This window comes from Tauraco erythrolophus, chromosome Z, assembly GCF_009769465.1.
Source record: "Tauraco erythrolophus isolate bTauEry1 chromosome Z, bTauEry1.pri, whole genome shotgun sequence".
NCBI classification, from domain to species: Eukaryota; Metazoa; Chordata; class Aves; order Musophagiformes; family Musophagidae; genus Tauraco; species Tauraco erythrolophus.
In genome coordinates, this window is record NC_141496.1 from 79,957,230 (window position 1) to 79,978,411 (window position 21,182).

General features: G+C 41.6%; 1 protein-coding gene across 11 annotated transcripts in view; it reads left to right on the forward strand.

Moving 5' to 3' along the window:
• The window catches only part of LOC104377115 (TLE family member 1, transcriptional corepressor), an 83,891-nt gene extending 63,529 nt beyond the window's left edge, over positions 1–20,362 (forward strand). For all 11 annotated transcript variants that reach the window (XM_086629754.1, XM_086629757.1, XM_086629756.1 and 8 more), the window contains exons 15-20: positions 14,406–14,655; positions 16,427–16,674; positions 18,937–19,084; positions 19,442–19,592; positions 20,018–20,094; positions 20,255–20,362. In XM_086629754.1, the coding sequence (XP_086485880.1) occupies positions 14,406–14,655; positions 16,427–16,674; positions 18,937–19,084; positions 19,442–19,592; positions 20,018–20,094; positions 20,255–20,362 (982 nt within the window). The remainder of the gene's footprint in view (positions 1–14,405; positions 14,656–16,426; positions 16,675–18,936; positions 19,085–19,441; positions 19,593–20,017; positions 20,095–20,254) is intronic.
• The last annotated feature ends 820 nt before the right edge of the window (positions 20,363–21,182 follow it).

Consider the following 21,182-nt stretch of genomic DNA (forward strand, 5'->3'; position numbering starts at 1 on the left):
AAATTTATATACGCACATACTTCTATTTGCCTTCATTTTGAGCTCTTGTTAATAGCTAGTGATACATTGTAATGCCAGTCATGCAAACTTCCTTAAAAGTACATCAGATTACAGGCAAAAAGGTGTGTATTTTCTTCTATTCTTTTTCCATAACAGTACAAAAGCAGCAGACTTGGATTAGGAAAGCCATCCTGACTGTGTTTTTGTTGTTATCCACCATGCTTCTGAGAACACACTTAGCTGTCTGTTGGCAGTGTGAGAAATCTTTTAAATCTTGAATTTACTTAAAGAAAAGTTGGTGGTGTGTTGACAAGATTACTGAAGTGAGGGCTCAGTGTGTTGGTGTTATGTATCAGATGGTGATGTACTTAAATTAAGCACAGTAACAAACAGGTTTTGTTCTCAAAACATTCTTTTATTAAGGGTCAGACTCATCGTTGCTGACTTTAGTAGAATTTGGCGTACTTATATAAAATATTTTTTGGAGATCGCATAATCCAGTGACTAGAAGTTTTTATTTTTAAACAAATATATTCATAAACTTTCAATCGCTTGCTCCATTGGTAATGCCTGGCAATATTTTATAATATAAGCTATGAAAACCTATTTTTGTTCAGTTGAAATTTTCTGTGTTGAGTTCTAGTTGTTGCACTATTCAAGGCACAAAAGAAGTGCGTATATGCTGCTGTACTTTGTATCCTGGTATTTCATAGCTAAATCGCAGTCTGTGTAGTGGTTTGTTGTGTTTTTTTGTTTTGTTTTGTTTTAATCTTTTATTTAGTATTTTCATCACTTTATTCACACTGCTTCATAGATCGCCTGCCTTGATATGTACTGCCTACTCTCCACTTGGTTTGATGCCTTCTGTAATGTTTTTTTTGTGGTAGTGTTACTTGGACTGCGTCAGTCGTTTCCTCAAAAGTGACTTCAGTGCTTGTCTTTATTGTAAGTGAGGCAAACCTAAAATTCCATAACCTGATCTCTTTCCATTGACGACTTTAGAACGAACCCTTGTTTTAGTCTTGATTGGCTACAGCTAACTATATGCCATCTGCTACCTGCAGCATCTTTGACTACCTCTTACCTACGTTAGGCAAGTCTTCCATATTCTATGTACAAACTATATGGGTTATGTAATCATACAAACGAGTGGAATACTCCGAGTTTATTTTCAAGGTCTACCTTTTCCTAGAGTGTAATTAAGGTGCCACATTGAATTTGTTTTATGAGATGTGGAGTTTTAGTCTGAGACTTGTTGCAAGCAGTAAAAAGAATTTTCAGATTGAACTATTGAATCCCTAGTCATATGTGTGTGCTCATGGCCACACATTTGCATCAATGGTTATGCTGGGACTGTTTTTTCACCAAGCCCTGCTTCCAAGAGAAAATTAAGTTCCTTTCTTTCCAAATAAATGACAATTCTGATTGCACCCAGTTTTTTTATCCTCTGCGTATTCTGAGATCTGTTGATGGCCAGCTTGTTAGAAGGATTTGAGGACTCTTAAGAGCTCATTTCTTCTTGTTTATCTGCTTTTATCAAGAGGCTGTTGTCTGGAAAGCTTGTCTTTTGCTTGTCTGGTTTTGTAACTTGTTTAAATATGTCTTTACTACCATCTTTTTATGCTCCTGAATGTGAATCTTTCAGTTTTGCTCTTCGTGGAGTCTAACCTAGTTAGCAGTGGTACAGATGTACTTGGGAAATTGGGTAGCGATCTAGAAAGTCGAAGTGTCTTCAGCAGTTTCTTAATTATGTAAATGAGGTAGTCTTTGAATTTGGTAGCAAGTTGGGGTTTTTTAAAACTGATGAAGCTTTTCATATTTTTCATACTACTTTGATATTTTGGTGTACACACATGTGACCTCACATTAGTAGTTTTCTCTCTTCAGCTGCTTCTAGTTCAGTAATTTTATGGACAAGGACTTGATATTTTCCCTGTTCCTTGCAGAGGGGTTGGACTAGATGACCTTGGAAGGTCCCTTCCAGCCCTAACGATTCTATGATTCTATGATTCTATATCTCTATGTGTGTTTGAATGTGCATAAAATAAGTTTTCATATTCTTGGTTTCAAAATTAATTCCCATCAGTAGATTATTCTTTTCTTAGCAGCTCTTCTGGTTTTGATTTGTTTTTTTTTGGGGGGGGGCTGTGTGTGATTTTTTTTCTTCTGGATTGCCCTAAGCCATCACATAATTATTGATTAATTATCGTTATCTTAGGTTGAGGGCAGGAAACGACTACTAGATTTGGACATTGACATGTGGTGTCTGAGTCTTGCACTCCATCATCTTGATACGTTTACAGGTTGCCCAGAGAAGCTATGGATGCCCTATCCCTGGAAGTGTTCAAGGCCAGGCTGGATGAGGCTTTGGGCAACCCTGGTGTAGTGGAGGGTTTCCCTGCCCATGGCAGGGGAGTTGCAACTAGATGATGTTTGAGGTCCCTTCCAACCCTAACCATTCTATGATTTAACTGTGCCCTGGACTATAAGTTCTTGGTATGTTGCTGTAATCATGCTGCTTTTTCACTTTGCATAGCCTTTCTAGTGAGGTACTAATTTCGCTTTTAGTCTTCTATAGCTGCTAAATTAACATTCTTGTGGATTTCTCCTTGATGTGAGCCACACCTTCTAATAGTTAGATTGTGCACAGACCTCAGATTTTCAAGCTCAGTGGTAAGATTTATGTTCACAGTATTGCTTCGCTGGTGTCTAAAATTGTGAATTAATGGTAGCATTGAGGACAAATGTATTTCTCAGTATTTTTTTTTCAAATGTGGTTTTAATTGCAGCATGAGTTGTTATACACTAACATCAGAAAGAGATGAAAGTATGTTTCTCATTGTAGTAGGAAAGGGAAATTTAATGTGGTAACTGTTAACTCTTTCAACTTCTAGTTATAAACCAACTTTTCTTTGTGTTTTAGGAAAGGAATAGTATTCTGTTCTAGAATTTCTCAAGGCAAAAATTAAAAACATTTCAGTTCTCCCGATCTTCGCGCTTGTTCAGTGAGTGTACAATGAACAGTATTTTAAAGGAAGACTAATTTTACCATATTCTACAATAATAGCTTGTTTTTTTCCCCTCTTATACCTTTGGATAGTGTTATTTGATGACATGTATGAAGTTAAAAGGATTTGTTATTTCGATATAAATAACTTTATCCTTATTTCTTGACATTTTGTCCTATATAGTGAAGTACCATACTTGGATATTGACTGTTTGTTGTGATAACTACAACTAAAAATAAGCTGTAGTAGAAAGCAGAGCTGAAAGTAAAATGCACTCATCAGTAAAAGGAACTATCTGCTTTTGTGTTTCGCAGTTGTGATATTTTTGTGCTGGTTAAGGAATTTTGTTTGAATTGGAGGGTTGAAGTGGAAGACTTTTTTAAGGCATGGTGCTTTAAGTAGGCAGGAATTGCATGTATTATGTCAATGTGAATACTTAGAGTAGCTGGCAGTTATGTAATTTAGTTGATCTGCTATGTTCTTGAGCAGGGAATTACTATGGAAGCCTGTTCTGATAAATATATCCTGAATATTTATCTCCTCACTGTGTCTCCTCAGCATGTCAGATGATGCTTATGTATTATATACTTATTTGATACTTATTTGGAAGTTGGAGGGCCACAATTACAGGATTTAAACTGAGAAACTAGGTTGTATTAGTATCACCTACTATGTTGTGTTGTATAGGAACTCTGCAGGTTCTCAGTGCTTCTTTGGCACAGATGAGAAGTCTTTGGGTGCAATAGATCAGAAGAATGTTTCTGTTATGCAGAAAGAATGCAATCATAAGTGACAGTATACTGTGTCTCAGAACTTTCTAAAAAAAAGGCATGTAAGTTTGTCTTGTAACTGTTCTTTTCGTAATATACAATTAATTGCAAATGTATTTTTACATATTAATTGATATGTTCTTAGTTTATTTCATGTTAGATTGTAGTTGCATTGTATAAGAACTTTTTTGTTTGCCGTGGTGGTTAGCCCAACATGAGGAAGGGTTATCTTAATGCTAACAGTCATTTGACCAAAGATGGATAATCATGGAACCCAGTAATTTCATAAAGGCAGAATGCTGTGAGTGAGACAGAAATCTGTGATCATCATGAAGCTGAACAGCAGTTTCTGGTGTACACTGTCAGTTCTAAAAGGTCATCATAAAAGGACAAAAATGCACATTACGGTTTTGTAGTGTTGTGGAATTCAGGTATCAATAGCAATTTGTCGAGGAGAAAGATGAGTGGGCAAGGGGGTGCCTGTTAAGAAATACCTTGAGCTTTAAAGAACTCAAGAATTTACAAAACCTTACAAAATGTTCACTCTTTTAAGATCGGACAACCAAAATGCATGTTAGTTTTGAGAGTTAATGCCTGTGAATACATCTAATGCATTAAAAATTGATTCAGTTCTTAATTGTATGTAAGTATGCCTAGAGCTTTGTAGGTGTACCACTGGAAGTTCACTCCTGCCCAGAAGTAGCAGAGTAGGCCATCTGCCATGGTGACTTGATGGGGAGGTAGCCCAGGACAACAGCGACTGAACTGGAAGTAGTGGTTTGCACTGCTGTCTCCAGTACTGTATTCTTCTGGGGAAAGAAGCTTTCCTTCTCTAGGGAGTGTTGGTCTTGCAAATGATGCAAGTTTTTCCAAAGTAAAAGGTATGTGTAATGAGAAGTTATACCGTAATACCTAGTAGATAACAAGTTACTAGACCACTTGAGTATGCTGACAGTGGCGATGTTAGTATGACATGCCACACATCTTCAAGTAAACAGGAACGTGTACTTTTTCGTGTGCTTCTCTTGGGGGAAGACGTGTACTTTCGTGTGCTTTGTGTGAGTGGGATTTGGCAACGTCTAGCCATTTCTTTACACACTGCATTGCTGATAACTTGCACTGTAGAAAAAGCTGTCGTGGCTTGTAAGAAACTATCGCTGGTCTGTTCGTTAAGCCCTCAAACTCAGTCACCTGGAGTATTGACCAACCAGTCTTGGGAACAAATGCCTGCACATGATCTTAAAAAAGAGAGGCTACTCTTATGATCTGTATAAAAACACTTTAAACACAGGCATACTGGTAAAATTCTACGTAATAAAAAGCACACTGGGTAAAGCTTTCGTGTTTCAGAGCAGAAGAGTCATCGTAATTCTACAATATGCATGAAACACTTGAAAAATGTTCCTGTTATCTTCCTCTCACCCCTTCTGAGCAAGAAGTGAGAAACTGTGTGTATGCACAAAAGCGTTTCAAAATACCAGTTATTTAGGTATTTTGGATTCAACAAAACACTTATGCTGTAACCTTCCGTTAAAAAAAAAAATCATGTACAAGTGGATTATTCATCTTAAACATGCTGGAAAAATTTGCTTAATACTTGCTTAATTGTTTTTCTTCTGTCCACGATAAAAGCAAGGGCAGGATGAGACTTCAAAGTTGTGCAGTTCTGTGTACTCTTATTGCTAACAAATATTCTGCAACTGACTTTGATCTGTAGCCCAGGATTGGGGCCCAGTTTTTCAGCCTGTTAAGTGCTATGACTCTTCAGTTGGATTCTGTTCCTTAACCTGAGCACTTGTTCAGCCTTGAGCAGTCTTGTTGCCACTCCTTTTCTGCTTCTTCTCTCATCCTGTGTCTCATCTGTTTAGTGAATAACTACTTGGGGACAGTTCTGTCTCTACTCTTCGTGCAAATGATACACGTGTCTAGTTAAGCCTTTTTGTCATTACCGTAATTCTTCATACAAAAAAAAGAGAAAGCGTCCCATGGGAAGAAATACATTTGATTTGCTGTGCCTATTGCATACGTGTAAGGGAGTGAACTTTGCGCTTCCTTTCTTATCTTGCATTTTCCATTCCTGATATTTCCATGACTAAAAAAGATTTGTTATCTTTTTCACTCTCTCACCCTCTGTTTCTGTGTATTCTTTGAGCAGGAATTGTGTGGGTATGCACTATTAATTTCTTCTTTGTTTAACAGCAATTACTGTCAACCAGTTTTTACCCTTTCCTTCTGAGAACACTGTGGTGTTACACGGGGTGACTCTTTCCACTGCTATCTTCTCTATGAAAGAACTTAAGAGCTCTTTCACCTCTCTGCTTTCTACTCTTTTTTTAAAGGAGTATCTTCTGCTCTGCTCCTGAGCATGTTCATGTGCTTTGTGATGTGTGTTACAGATCCAGGCATCTTTCTTTTTCCTTCCTTTGAAACTGTGCAATGCTTGGAAAAATGCGATAAAATACTTTGAAAACACTAGCTCAGAGCTCAAAACAGAAGATTAAATTGTTACCTGTTGTTGAGTCCTTGGAAGGGTGATGCCATACCAATGCAGAGCTACAGAGACTGAAGATTTCTAAGTGTCGTGGGTTAGGTTAAACCGTCCCCCCCACGCACAGCTGGTCACTCCCCCTCCCCCACCCCCAGGAATGAGGGAGAGAATTAAGGATAAACGTGAAACCCGTGGGTTGAGATAAGAGTGATTTAATACAGATGATTTAATACAATGTAGGTGCTGCTCACCACCCCCTCGTATGCGAAGCCCGTCTCGTCCCGAAAACTGCAAATCCCGGACGAACGTGAGGCCCCGAAATAGAGAGGGGCAGAGAGGGAGAGATAGTACTCCGAGAGTGGGAGTACTGGGAGAGAGAAAGAGGAAAGGAAAAAAAAAAGAAAAGCAATAGAGCGAAAAACACAGCAAGCGCAAAAGAGCAAAAGTGGCAAAAGCCAAAGCGCAAAAGCCCTTCTTCCCGTCTGACCCTCGCTTTTATACTGGGCATGACGCTGCATGATATGGAATACTAATTGGCCAGTTTGGCCCTCAGTCTTAAGTTCCACACAAATCACAAGGGGAATCGTGTCCCCCTTGTCCCAGCTATGCTCCCCCCTTATCCCGCCGTGCTTCTGCACTCCGGCGCACTGAAAAGTCCTTGGCAGCTTGTTATCAGCGTTCTTCTCAGAGTGAGCCTCTGAGTAAAACCAAAACATGGAGCTTTTCTAGCTGTTAAAAAAAAAACCTCTGTCCCAGCTAAAACTAGGACAGTATCCACCCCTTATTCCATACCATGCACGTCATGCTCAAACCTTACATATATACTATTCCCTTAGCCATGGGTCATCCCTCCTAAATGTGTCTTCATCTGTTGTAGTAGTCTCTCAGGGCAGGAAAGATGACATGGAATTCGCTCAGTCAGTAGAACGGATGACATGTAGTCTTTGTTGCGTGTGGCGCCTGGAGCTCGTAGTTGGTGTATCCAGCCGCTGTCTGCAGGTTGAAGATGTTGATCTCAAAGAAGTTGCTGGGTGTTTGGAATCGGTTCTGATTCTGACGAAGTTCATTCTTCATTAACCTGGATGATTCTTAATATAATGACATTAGTACAATGTGACAACCATAGCGATGATGGTATGCAGGGACAGAGTTATTCAGCAATTAATATCACACAATTCAATTCATTTTATCATCTATTTTCCCCTAACATCAAATCCCCTTGAGGTACACATCGGACTTCCCCGTCCTTTTGCATCACCCACCAAGTGCACCCAGGTCCCTGAGCAAAAGCAATCCCATGAATGGGTTTACCTTTACCCGAGGCAGGAATAACCCAAACTGTCTTCCCGAGTATATTCCTCATGTGCACTACAGGGACTTTATCTCCTTCTACAGTACGTAGAAGTTCTGATTGCGCAGGACCAGCTCGATTTGCAGAGCCTCTAGTGTTGACTAACCAGGTGGCTTTTGCTAAATGCGTATCCCAATGTTTAAAGGTTCCACCACCCATTGCTTTCAGTGTGGTTTTTAGCAATCCATTATATCGTTCAATCTTCCCAGAAGCTGGTGCATGATAGGGGATGTGATACACCCACTCGATGCCATGCTCTTTGGCCCAGGTGTCTATAAGATTGTTACGGAAATGAGTCCCGTTGTCCGACTCAATTCTTTCTGGGGTGCCATGCCGCCACAAGACTTGCTTTTCAAGGCCCAAGATCGTGTTCCGGGCGGTGGCATGGGGCACGGCATAGGTTTCCAGCCATCCAGTGGTCACTTCCACCATTGTAAGCACGTAACGCTTGCCACTGCGAGTTTGTGGAAGTGTGATATAATCAATTTGCCAAGCCTCTCCATATTGATATTTCAACCAACGCCCTCCATACCAAAGAGGTTTTAACCGCTTGGCTTGCTTGATTGCAGCACATGTTTCATATTCATGGATCACCTCTGCAATAGTGTCCATAGTTAGGTCCACCCGTCGATCACGAGCCCATTTGTATGTGGCGTCCCTTCCTTGATGGCCTGAGGCATCATGGGCCCAACGAGCTAGAAATTTTTCACCTTTATGTTGCCAGTCCAGATCCACTTGAGCCACTTTAATCTTGGCGGCCTGATCCACCTGTTGATTGTTTTCATGTTCTTCTGTGGCCTGACTCTTGGGTACATGGGCATCTACATGTCGTACTTTCACAATCAGCTTCTCTACTCGAGCAGCAATGTCTTTCCACAACGGGGCAGCCCAGATGGGTTTACCTCTGCGTTGCCAGCTGCTCTGCTTCCATTGCCGTAGCCATCCCCACAGGGCATTTGCTACCATCCAAGAGTCGGTATAGAGATAGAGCATTGGCCACTTTTCTCGTTCAGCGATGTCTAAAGCCAGTTGGATGGCTTTCACCTCTGCGAATTGGCTTGATTCGCCTTCTCCTTCGGTAGCTTCTGCAACCCGTTGAGTAGGACTCCATACAGCAGCTTTCCATTTTCGATGTTTTCCTACAAGGCGACAGGATCCGTCTGTAAACAGAGCGTATTTCTTCTCATTGTCTGATAGTTCATTATAAGGTGGAGCCTCCTCAGCACGTGTCACCTCCTCCTCTGGTGACATTCCAAAGTCTTTACCTTCAGCCCAGTTAGTGATCACTTCCAAAATTCCTGGGCGATTGAGTTTTCCTATCCTAGCTCTTTGTGTGATCAGCGCGATCCACTTGCTCCATGTGGCATCAGTTGCGTGGTGTGTAGACGGGACGCTCCCTTTGAACATCCAGCCGAGCACTGGCAATCGGGGTGCCAGGAGCAACTGTGCTTCCGTACCAATCACTTCAGAAGCAGCTCGGACTCCTTCATATGCTGCCAATATCTCTTTTTCAGTTGGAGTATAGTTGGCTTCGGATCCTTTGTATCCTCGACTCCAAAACCCAAGAGGTCGACCTCGCGTCTCGCCTGGCGCTTTTTGCCAGAGACTCCAGGTGGGACCATTCTCCTCGGCTGCAGTGTAGAGCACGTTTTTGACATCTTGTCCTGTCCGGACTGGTCCCAGGGCTACCGCATGGACTATTTCTTGTTTAATTTGTTCAAAGGCTTGTTTTTGCTCTGGGCCCCATTCAAAATTATTCTTCTTTCGGGTTATTTGGTAGAGGGGTTTTACAATCTGGCTGTAGTCGGGAATATGCATTCGCCAGAAACCCACAATGCCTAAGAAAGCTTGTGCTTCCTTTTTGTTGGTTGGTGGGGACATAGCTGTTATTTTATTAATCACATCCATCGGAATCTGACGACGCCCACCTTGCCATTTTATTCCCAAAAACTGAATCTCCTGGGCAGGTCCCTTGACTTTACTCTGTTTTATGGCAAAGCCTGCTTTCAGAAGGATTTGGATTATCTTTTCACCTTTCTCAAAAACTTCTTCTGCTGTGTTGCCCCATACAATGATGTTATCAATGTATTGCAAATGTTCTGGGGCATCACCCTGTTCCAGTGTGGTCTGGATCAGTCCTTGGCAAATAGTGGGGCTGTGTTTCCACCCCTGGGGCAGTCGATTCCAGGTATACTGGATGCCCCTCCAAGTGAAAGCAAACTGTGGCCTGCATTCCGGTGCCAAAGGAATTGAGAAAAACGCATTAGCGATATCAATTGTAGCGTACCGCCCGGCTGCCTTTGACTCCAATTCATACTGAAGTTCCAGCATATCTGGCACGGCAGCACTCAATGGTGGTGTAACTTCATTCAAGCCACGATAGTCTACCGTCAGCCTCCACTCGCCATTGGACTTACGTACAGGCCATATAGGGCTGTTAAAAGGTGAGTGGGTCTTTGTGATGACTCCTTGACTCTCCAGTTGTTGAATCAACTTATGGATAGGAATTAGAGAGTCTCGGTTGGTACGATATTGCCGTCGGTGCACTGTTGTATTAGCAATTGGCACCTGTTGTTCTTCGACCCTCAGTAACCCCACAGCAGAAGGGTCCATTGAAAGACCAGGCAAAGTAGACAACTGCCTGCCTTCTTCTGTCTCTACTGCAGCTGTGGCAAAAGCCCACCGATACCCTTTTGGGTCTTTGAAATACCCTCTCTTAAGATAATCTATGCCAAGGATGCACGGTGCTTCTGGGCCAGTTACAATAGGGTGTTTTTGCCACCGCTCTCCAGTTAGACTCACTTCAGCCTCTAACACAGTCAGTTGTTGAGACCCCCCTGTCACTCCAGAAATACAGATGGCTTCTGTCCCTCTAAAGTTCGACGGTATCAAGGTGCATTGGGCACCAGTATCCACTAAAGCCTTATACTTTCTGGGGCATGATGTGCCAGGCCACCGAATCCACACAGTCCAGTAAACTCGATTATCCCTCTCCTCCACCTGGCTGGAGGCAGGGCCCCTCTAATGCCTGTTATCATATTCATCAGAGGAATCAGCAGGATTGGAGTCAGGGTGGCTAGGAGGATCAGCCCTCCCATTTTGACTAGTGGACTGCTCACTGTAGACTGGGGCAACAGCTGTCCTGGAGGAATTGGAGAAAGTTCTATTCCTGTTGGTTCTTCCTCCCAACTGGCGTACCCTGGCCTCTAAAGCGGAGGTGGGTTTTCCATCCCACCTTCTCATGTCTTCTCCATGATCACGGAGGTAGAACCACAGCTCACCCCGTGATCTGTACCGTCTCTCTTGTCTCTCTCGAGGAGGATAACGCCTGGTTCTGACAGCTGAAATTCTAGAACGTTCGGGTGGTGGGAAATCTACTTTTTCTCTTAATTCTCGGACCTCTTCAGACAGCTTTTCCACAGCCGCAACACAGGTTCGTATAGAAGTGTTATCATCATATCGTCGGAGGTAGGTGACCAGATTACCTACGGATAGTGGTGCTTCATCGTCCCCGAAGTCCATTATTGCCAATGAGGTGGAATATGCTGCTGGCGCACTCCGTATAATCTTCTGCCACATTGGTCGTGTGCACCGGACGTCATCTGGATCTTCGAGTCTTGGTCCGCTTCTCGAGTCAAGATAAATCAACTCTCGCACAGCCAGTTCTCTCAGATACTGAATAGCTTTTTCTGTGTTGGTCCACTTGCTTACATTACATGGCACCTCGTCCTTGTAGGGGTACCTTTCCTTTATGGCTGCCAGGAGTCGTCTCCAGAGGCTGCGGACTTGTGTCTGCCTTCCAATTGCTTTATCAATGCCTCCATCCATGGCAAGGGCTCCCAGCTGCCTAGCTTCACTACCATCTAACTCCAGACTATTGGCTCCCATGTCCCAGCATCTGAGCAACCAAGAGACAATGGGCTCACCTTTAAGACGGCCATAATCTTTTCGAATATCTCGCAGCTTGCTCATTTTTAGAGATCTGGTGGTTATCCTCTCATCTATGATGTCACTCCTCCTCCATTGAGATTTCCTCTGGGGTGAAACAGAACGCTCCCACTTCATTTCTCATGATGGCCCTGGTCGCTCTTCATCATCATCATCCTCTCCTCTACGTTCTGACTTTCGCACACATTTCCTCGGTTGCTCTTCCTCCAATCGTTGTGATGGCCCTGGTTGCTCTTCTTTGTCTGGTTGCTCTGATGGCCCTGGTTGCTCTTCCTCATTTGGTTGTTGTGATGGCCCTGATTCCTCTTCTTCATCGTCTAACTTTTGTATACATTTTCTTTTCCTTACGGGGGCAACTGATACCGTTGTAGTCTGAGTAGCTATAGTGCTTGTCATGGGAGTTGAGATGGCAAGCACAATAACCCGAGAAATAAATTGATATACACCCCTAAATGGCCGATTGATTTTGAATATATAGATAATTAAACATATATTCAGGAGACCTTGCAGGACAATCAAACCGGTTAAATTATTCCAATGATGTTCGGCATTATCAAAATCAACATAAGCTTTTGTGAATGAAAAGTCACCGGTATAATTGGCGATGATATCCGCCAGGTGACGCTCAAAATTAATAAACGAGTTCCACATCACCATCCCCCTCTGCACCGCTGAATACAAAGACTGAGCTGGTCCCAGCACCGATGATCTTATCAGAGTTATACCGTACAGTATAGCAAAACCCTTAATTACCGATAACATACTTTTCATGCTAGTCCAACACCCAGAGCCAGAAAACCGCATAAACATTCCACCTAGCATCATATAGGGTAGATAAGACAATAAATTATGAATGTCCGGTAACATGTACGCAAGCATAACAAACAGCATTCCGGCCAGCCACATCGTTATCTCAACCCCTTCGAGCCCCACGTTGGGCGCCAATTAAGACTGTCGTGGGTTAGGTTAAACCGTCCCCCCCACACACAGCCGGTCACTCCCCCTCCCCCACCCCCAGGAATGAGGGAGAGAATTAAGGATAAACGTGAAACCCGTGGGTTGAGATAAGAGTGATTTAATACAGATGATTTAATACAATGTAGGTGCTGCTCACCACCCCCTTGTATGCGAAGCCCGTCTCGTCCCGAAAACTGCAAATCCCGGACGAACGCGAGGCCCCGAAATAGAGAGGGGCAGAGAGGGAGAGATAGTACTCCGAGAGTGGGAGTACTGGGAGAGAGAAAGAGGAAAGGAAAAAAAAAAAGAAAAGCAATAGAGCGAAAAACACAGCAAGCGCAAAAGAGCAAAAGCGGCAAAAGCCAAAGCGCAAAAGCCCTTCTTCCCGTCTGACCCTCGCTTTTATACTGGGCATGACGCTGCATGATATGGAATACTAATTGGCCAGTTTGGCCCTCAGTCTTAAGTTCCACACAAATCACAAGGGGAATCGTGTCCCCCTTGTCCCAGCTATGCTCCCCCCTTATCCCGCCGTGCTTCTGCACTCCGGCACACTGAAAAGTCCTTGGCAGCTTGTTATCAGCGTTCTTCTCAGGGTGAGCCTCTGGAGTAAAACCAAAACATGGAGCTTTTCTAGCTGTTAAAAAAAAAAACCTCTGTCCCAGCTAAAACTAGGACACTAAGGAAGAAGGCACACTTGGAAAAGAAAGGGCAATTCTGAACACAAGAATATATTAGAAAAATAAATGTGTCACTAGGGAGACGATAGCTCATTATTAAAAAAAAAAGAAGATACTCATAGCTCAACATTTTTTATCCACTTTGGCCTCTTGAAGAATGCTGTTTCTGTAACTACAGTATCAAAAAATGGAGCTATGGATGTGCTTAAAACAGAAAAGGCAAAAAGGGAGCTCACCAGTATGACAAAAAGCAGCCTTTTGCAGTAGCATTTTCATTATTATTTAAAACAAACGAACAAAGATAACCTCTTGCACCCGAAACCTTTATTAACTGCTATTTATGCCCTGGTCCTTGAGTAGAGCTGACTTTAATGTTACAGTGAACATGAAGAAATAATTTCGTGTACTTTCCCTAAGGAGGGGAGTGTTTTTATTCAGTACTGGGATTCACTTCCTCAACCCTCAGTTTCCATATACTTGAAGTCATGCACTGAATACAAATAAAAGATGTTGCAGAGTGCCAAAAGTACCTGGGAAACTGAGCCTTTCAGCTTTTCCAAAATACTTACTCAAGAAAACATAATTATGAGAAGATGGTATCAGCTTTCTTATGAAAGGTGTGTGCAACCACTCTGCATGTTTCTATTTTCTGTTTAAAGCACTAGTTACTAGCTGGAAGGAGAGACATGTGAGCACAGCTGGTGCTGATGTTAGAGATGAAGTGCAGAAACAGAGCAAAAGTTGAACTTTGGCTAGTGCTACTGCAATGCAACAGGTGCAAGCCCCATGGAAGAAGTCTGAAAGAGTAGTGCCTGGTGAGGGATTGCTGCTGCAGGACTTGCGGTGCTGAGACTTGGAACTGCTGGCTAGAAACCAGGGGCTGAAAGATCTTTTGATTATCCAGGTGGCTGAGGCATAGCAGCCATGACCTCGCTCCGTAGAGTTAAGGGTAGAATTTAACATGCTTCCCCACTGCATGAATACTTTAGGTGAGGCAAGCTGAAAATATCTGTTGTGAATCCTTGTCTCCCTCTGAGATTTCATGTGCCTTTATTGCTTGGCACTGTAGCTCAAATTTTCTGGGGAAAAAGATTGGCAAAGAAATCAAATTAAACAATACTGTGTTTTTCTTGCGTTATAGCCCTGTAACTGGCTGATTTTTTTTTTTTTTTTTCCTTCTCTTTTCTTTCCCTTCCCCGAAAGAGCCTACTCCTTTCACGTTACTGCAGATGGTCAGATGCAGCCAGTTCCTTTCCCTCCTGATGCCCTCATCGGTCCGGGGATCCCTCGCCATGCCCGTCAGATCAACACTCTGAACCATGGAGAAGTTGTGTGTGCAGTTACCATCAGTAACCCCACGAGACACGTGTACACGGGTGGGAAGGGGTGCGTCAAAGTCTGGGACATCAGCCAGCCTGGCAACAAGAGCCCCGTCTCTCAGCTGGACTGCCTGGTAAGTGAACAGGAACTTGTGCACAAGGGTAGCTTCTCCTTGGAGACTAAATAAGGAAATAGCTGTCCTTGTCTGGATTTTGTTCATATTACAAGAAAATAGCAGGCAGTTCTGTTTCCTGCTTTATGTATTTAGCTGTCTCTTTTTTTAACACTAAACAGATGGAGTTACAGAGAAGAGTACTTGTTTGTTTAGGGATAAATATCATCACCAAGGGTCAAATAACAGATTAGATAGGATTTATGAGTAAAGAGTGTACCTGATATTTTTTTCTTTATTTTTTTCTTTTTTTTTTATTCTAGTCCTGCTGATGACTTTCGTGCATGAGTTTCAAAGGAACGTAGCCTGGCTTATGCAGGGCTGCACAGAACCTTCCTAGGTCTTTCACTCACACTAGGAGTGACAACCTCTTTTTTTGTAAGAAGATAGCAACCATATAATGAAATAATACGAAGAGGTCACTTTGAGTCTTGCTATGCTTTTGTTGGTGATGCACAAGTTAACACATTTTGGTTGGTTGTTTTCACATCTGCAAGATACAGAAGGGACTGAGTGTGGTAGTATAGGTAGCTGAAAAGCTAACTCAGAAGAGTTAACAGCCCAATAAAAGATGCATCTCATGTTAGAAGCAGCACAGATGTTTGTGAAATGTTAATTGAGAAGACTTAATGTCATAAAGCACAGTAATATATATTCTGAATGAAGATAATTCTAGCATCAATGTTGATCCAATTAAATGTGGTGGTTTTCTTGTTTTGGGTTTTTTTTTTTTTTAGCCTTTACCTTCTATTTGCTGCTGCTCTTATGTTAGTTGACTAGTAGTAAAAGCATGGTTGAATATATACTCTGTTGTATGTCAGGTGTGTGTCTGGATGCACAGTCCTAACTGCCTTCATTTTAGTTACAGAGTGCTAATGGCTTACAGTAACTAAGACAATATTTCCGCTGCACTACTCACTGCTCTTTTGTGGTGAATAAAAAAAAAAAGTAGTAGCAGAAATGCTGTTGACTGCTTCTTGCAGTCTTTTTGGTTTGTTGTGGGTTACAGACCTTAACCCTCCATTTCCTAAAGAACTGTTACCATGTTGATTTTGCAGCCATTACAGAGAAATGGATGTCCAGTGAGTCAAGCTTGTAAAAAGTTAAGGTGGAAATGTTCTCCACCTCTAAGTCCCCTGTAGTACCTCTCAATCAGCAATAGTATCACAAATGTGAAACTAGTAATAGAAGTACAATAAGAATCATGTTGAACAACAGAGGACCAGCATAAATCCAGGATCAGTGTGGGAATACTTAATATTTTAACTTAAAAATGCTGAATCCAAATTAGTATTTGAAAGAAAACTCAAAAACCTGAAAGGCGCGAGACTTGAACTGCATTTTCATACAGTGTTGCCTAAATGCCAAATGAAAGGTCATTTGCTTTACTATTTCTATTGTTGGTGACCTTAGCTGATGGAGTGCACTTGCAGAAATGCAAGCTTACTTTGGCTCTGTTTTTGTGTAATGAGATAGAAGACTTGCCATTCGTCAGGTTTAAAGCAGAGTAGACTGTGGCAATAGGAGCCTGGAGTTTAATTTCTGCAGCTGCAGCCTCTGGTTAGTAATGAGAAGTAGGTGTTTGAAACCTTTTAGGATCTACTGGTTCATCTTCAGGACTCTGGTAATAGGAAAAATAGCCTACTGTTTGAAACTTGGAAGCAGTCAGAATCATAGTGGTCATTATTAGCAGGCATGTATTAACATAACTGAGGTGATTTGTGTTGTACAGAACAGAGATAACTACATCCGCTCTTGTAAATTGCTGCCTGATGGATGCACCCTAATAGTTGGCGGCGAAGCCAGCACATTATCCATATGGGACCTGGCAGCTCCAACTCCTCGTATAAAAGCAGAGCTGACATCCTCAGCCCCTGCCTGCTACGCTCTGGCTATCAGCCCTGATTCCAAGGTGTGCTTTTCCTGCTGCAGTGATGGGAACATTGCAGTGTGGGATCTGCACAATCAGACATTGGTCAGGTGAGTCATTGCTTGTTTTCAGAAAACTTTAATAGAAGTTACTCTTCGGACAGCTACATAAATATTTATCTCCCTGAATAGTGGTTCGTGACAGCAATGCAAATAGTATTTCTTATCCAAAGAATGCAGTTTGCACCCAAGTTGGGCAGAAACTAGTTTCAGCCTAGTCATGGAAAATGCCCTTTCAGGGCCCAAAGGGTTGGTCCATAACCTACTGAAGTCAGTAGTAAAAGTTCCTGTTGGTTTTGGTTAGTTGGCATTTGTCTGCAGGTTTCTACAAGCAGCATTTCTGCTGGTTTGTGATTGGTGTAGACTGAACATGTCTTTTAGGGAACTCTTTGAGGTTTGTTCTTTTCCTTTGTCTTAAGCCTTGTTAAATATTAAAGAAAATTTTCAGTTCTTACTTAGTGGTGATTAAGTAATAAATTTAATGTTTCTAAGGCAGTTGAAAGCATGGATCCCCTCAGTCCTTTAGGAAAACATGAAGGACTGATGTTTGGTCATTTGTGAGAGAAAGGCATTGAGGTTTTTGGGGGAATTCGATCCCTAAAACTTTTAGAATGGGTTGCAAAGAGTATAATAAATGAATTGCAATGTAAATTATTTTTGAAAGCTTCTGTTAGACCTTTGAATAATTAATATATTAGTAGAAGATTGAAGTGTCTGGCAGGTCAATATTCAGCATTTGTGCTATGACAGAGAAAGAAAGATAGAGCTGTCTGTGAAAGGGCTCTAGGCAACTGGCTATGTGGTTTACTGGAAGATAAATCTTGGTTTATGATTACCAAAGTAGTGGTGGCTTACGATATTATGGGAATAAAGCCTAAACTAGGAACGGCCGTGATATTTTACAAGAGTGTCCTCTGATAGCACAAGGGGAAATGGGTTTAAGTTGAAGGAGAACAGATTTAGATTAGATCTTGGGAAGAAATTCTTCAGTACGAGGGTGGTGAGACTTTGGAATAGATTGCCCAGAGAAGTTGTGGATGCCGCCTCTTTGGAGGTGTTCAAGGCCAGGTTGGACGGAGCCTTGAGTAGCCTGGTCTAGTTGAGAGGTGTCCCTGCCCATGACAAGGAGGTTGGATTAGATGATCTCTAAGGTCCCTTCCAGACTATGCCATTCTATGATTCTAAAAAGTTTTGAACACAAACACTGAAGAATCTGCCTAGTCTGCTGTGTTTCAATTAAATTTTATGTGTATCAGTAATTACCCTAAACTTATGTTTATATTATTTGCATGCTCATGTTAATATATGTGCAAATTGCAAATTTTATTTTCTGTTGAACTTTTAGGTCAACAAAGAAGATATTAATTACATAGTTTGCCCTATGCATGCTTAGTCTCTGTGAAGTTGCACTCTCTCCATCTATGACTGTGTTGCCTTTTGAATGTTTGCTCTAGGTGTTCCCACCACTTGCTGGCTGATCTTGCTAATTGATAACACGTGGAATTTTGAGACCAGACCTGCAAAGCAAAATGTGCCTCCTGACCTTTCTGTGACAGCCCTTAGTGATTCATACTCTTCATTCCCAAGCTAGTTGTCTTCCCCTCCACCTCTCCGCCCGCCTGCACCCTCCACCTTTCACATTGAGGCATAGGACTTTCCTAAAGCTAATTGCTGATGAAAAATGCAGGAGCCTCAGAAGGCTTTTGCCAGAGGATTAAGGAATACTCGAGATGACCTTCTGGTTGCTGAGAGCCGAGAATTGCTAATGAGACGATTTTAAAACAAGCTGCACCATTTAGATTTTTGTGATCTCCTGCCACAGAGAATGCAACTTTGCTGACTCAACAATGCTTGTGTTTAACTGTCTGGATTGCTATCTGGACCCTTCCTACTAATATCACTGCTTATTGTGTATCATCTTGACTTGCAGCCAAAGAAAAATACAGAAGCTGTTTTCTGAAACCAAAGGAGCTTTGTTCCCTCAGCACTTGTTTTAATCAGTTGTTCTTAGTGCTTTTAACTAATAGTTACTGTACTTTAATGTTCTCACAAGCATTTTTTTTTGACTTTTCAAAACTTGATAGGAAATATTTGAGTTTGTTCAGCTAGCCATGATGCAATTCACTTCTCTAGCACCTGGAAAATGTTTTTGTAATACTGTTGTGTTTCATGCTCAGTTAGAAGGAGGGGCTGTTTTTTGCCCTAGACACAGAAGAGATGACACACACATACAGAGTCCAAAACTAACACCACAACAGTGTTTACCTTGAGCTCTGGCAGGAAATCATTATTCAATCTGGTTTGTTTTATCAGGCAATTCCAGGGCCACACAGATGGAGCCAGCTGTATTGACATTTCTAATGATGGTACCAAGCTCTGGACAGGAGGTTTGGATAACACTGTCAGATCCTGGGACTTGAGAGAGGGGAGACAGCTACAACAGCACGACTTCACATCACAGGTAACTGGCTTTTCCTAGAGCTTGAGGCGGGGTTCGGTGGGAGGAAAACGTTTAGGATGAAAGCTGAGATTAAGCCCAGTGCAGCTTGCAGATTGTTCCCTCTCTTCCTTCCACAATGTTTTGGAGTTTTCCTATGTTTAACTTCCAGAACAAAATTATAGCCTTACACTACTCTCTTTTCCTATTTTTGTAAGTTAATAGGTTAGAACAGAAGTTGTTTAGCCACTTGAATTTTGAACGGCAGTCTTGCTGTTGAACACTGACTTTTATTTGGCCCTTCTCCCTCTCTCCCTCTCCCAATCAATTTAATCCCTGTAGAAAAATAAATAAAAAGTGTAAATGTGGTTTAATTTTCAGATATTTTCCCTTGGTTATTGTCCTACTGGTGAATGGCTAGCTGTGGGAATGGAGAGCAGCAACGTAGAAGTGCTACATGTAAATAAACCAGACAAATATCAACTGCACCTTCACGAGAGCTGTGTATTGTCACTCAAGTTTGCTTACTGTGGTAAGTTGCCCTGAGCACAGAATTGGATGTCAGGGCTCTAATTCGGGCTTTGCTGTTTAGCCATTACACATAGCTTATTCGATAATCAAAACTTATTTAGCATCTCGTTTTCTTAACTTATGAATAAATATCTCTGCTTTATGAATTCAGACGTACTTATCTGCAAACAGCCATCTGTTTGTCTAAGGGCTGCTGTGAGGGTTGATGTGTGTGTTCTACTTACAGAGTCTAGGGATTTCCTGTGTAACACACTGCAAAAGCATGAGTGTCCACATTGATTGTAAGCAAAAGTACTATGCTGATTACTGGTGAGAGCTTTTGTAATGGTAATTAGTTAACAGATTTCATAGATGTGAGCTGAAAACCTAAAATCTGTCAGATGTCTGTTTCATATGTTTTCATAATCCTTCTGTTTTATATTCTAGGTAAATGGTTTGTGAGTACTGGGAAAGATAACCTTCTTAATGCATGGAGAACTCCTTACGGAGCTAGTATCTTCCAGGTGAGGATGGTGATGCTTTTAAAGAAAAAACTAAAACACCCAGAGTCCCAAGAGTGCACTCAGATATCTTCAATCTGTGTGATCTACCCAAAATGGGATGCTGAGATGAGGGTAACAGGCATTTTTTTAATTATGTAATATATTTCTATTTTTCTTCTAGTCCAAAGAATCTTCGTCAGTGCTTAGCTGTGACATCTCTGTGGATGATAAGTACATAGTCACTGGCTCTGGAGACAAAAAAGCTACAGTCTATGAAGTTATCTACTGAAATATATGATGGGGATATTTTTAGAAGTTGAACTGGGCCAAAATTGTTCTTAATTGTAGAAGTAGAAAGGTTTTGCCTTTTAAAAAGGAACAAAAGTATTGAAGTTCCAGACCTTGCCATGAAACTACTCCGATTTTTCAAAATAGAAGGCAACATCCAGCAAGTAAATATTGGCTACGTGGACCAAATGGAACACAGAGGCAAAATGGACAGATGTAGCCTAGGTTTTTGACAGTTTTTAAAAGCCAAGTCTACTGAAGAATGTTGGCGCCTTTTATTTTTTTCTTTCTTTGTGACCTCATGCAAATTGTTCTCATTGCCTGAATATGGGGGATAAATACCTTTCTGTTCCTTGCAGTTCAAGTTGCATTCTGTCCTGTGTAGAGCAGTGGTGTCTCAGATGAACTTGTTTCCTGGTTTTGCATCTTATGATATGTTTTTGTATTTTTGTTGAAGGTCAAACATTTGTATAAATTGTAAATATATTTAGTTTATTACAGTAAAGGCTTTAGTACCAACAACCAGTCTTCCCCCCCTGCCCCCTCCCTGCCCGCCCTGCTTATTTAAAATTAAAAACCTTTTGGGGATATAAGTACCTTTTTAGAAGCAAAAGCAAACACTATGTATAGTTTGAAAATGGTGACTTATTCTTTATAACTATTCCTAGATTCCTTTATCGTACTTCAAGTAGGTGTTTTGACATATTAGGGTATCAAGTCCAGTAGATACTGTCTTGTGCTACGGAAAACTTAAAGGCAATTTTGTACTAATTATAGTGTAAATATAAAGATTGAACATTTCATAAAGTTGTGCCGTTTAT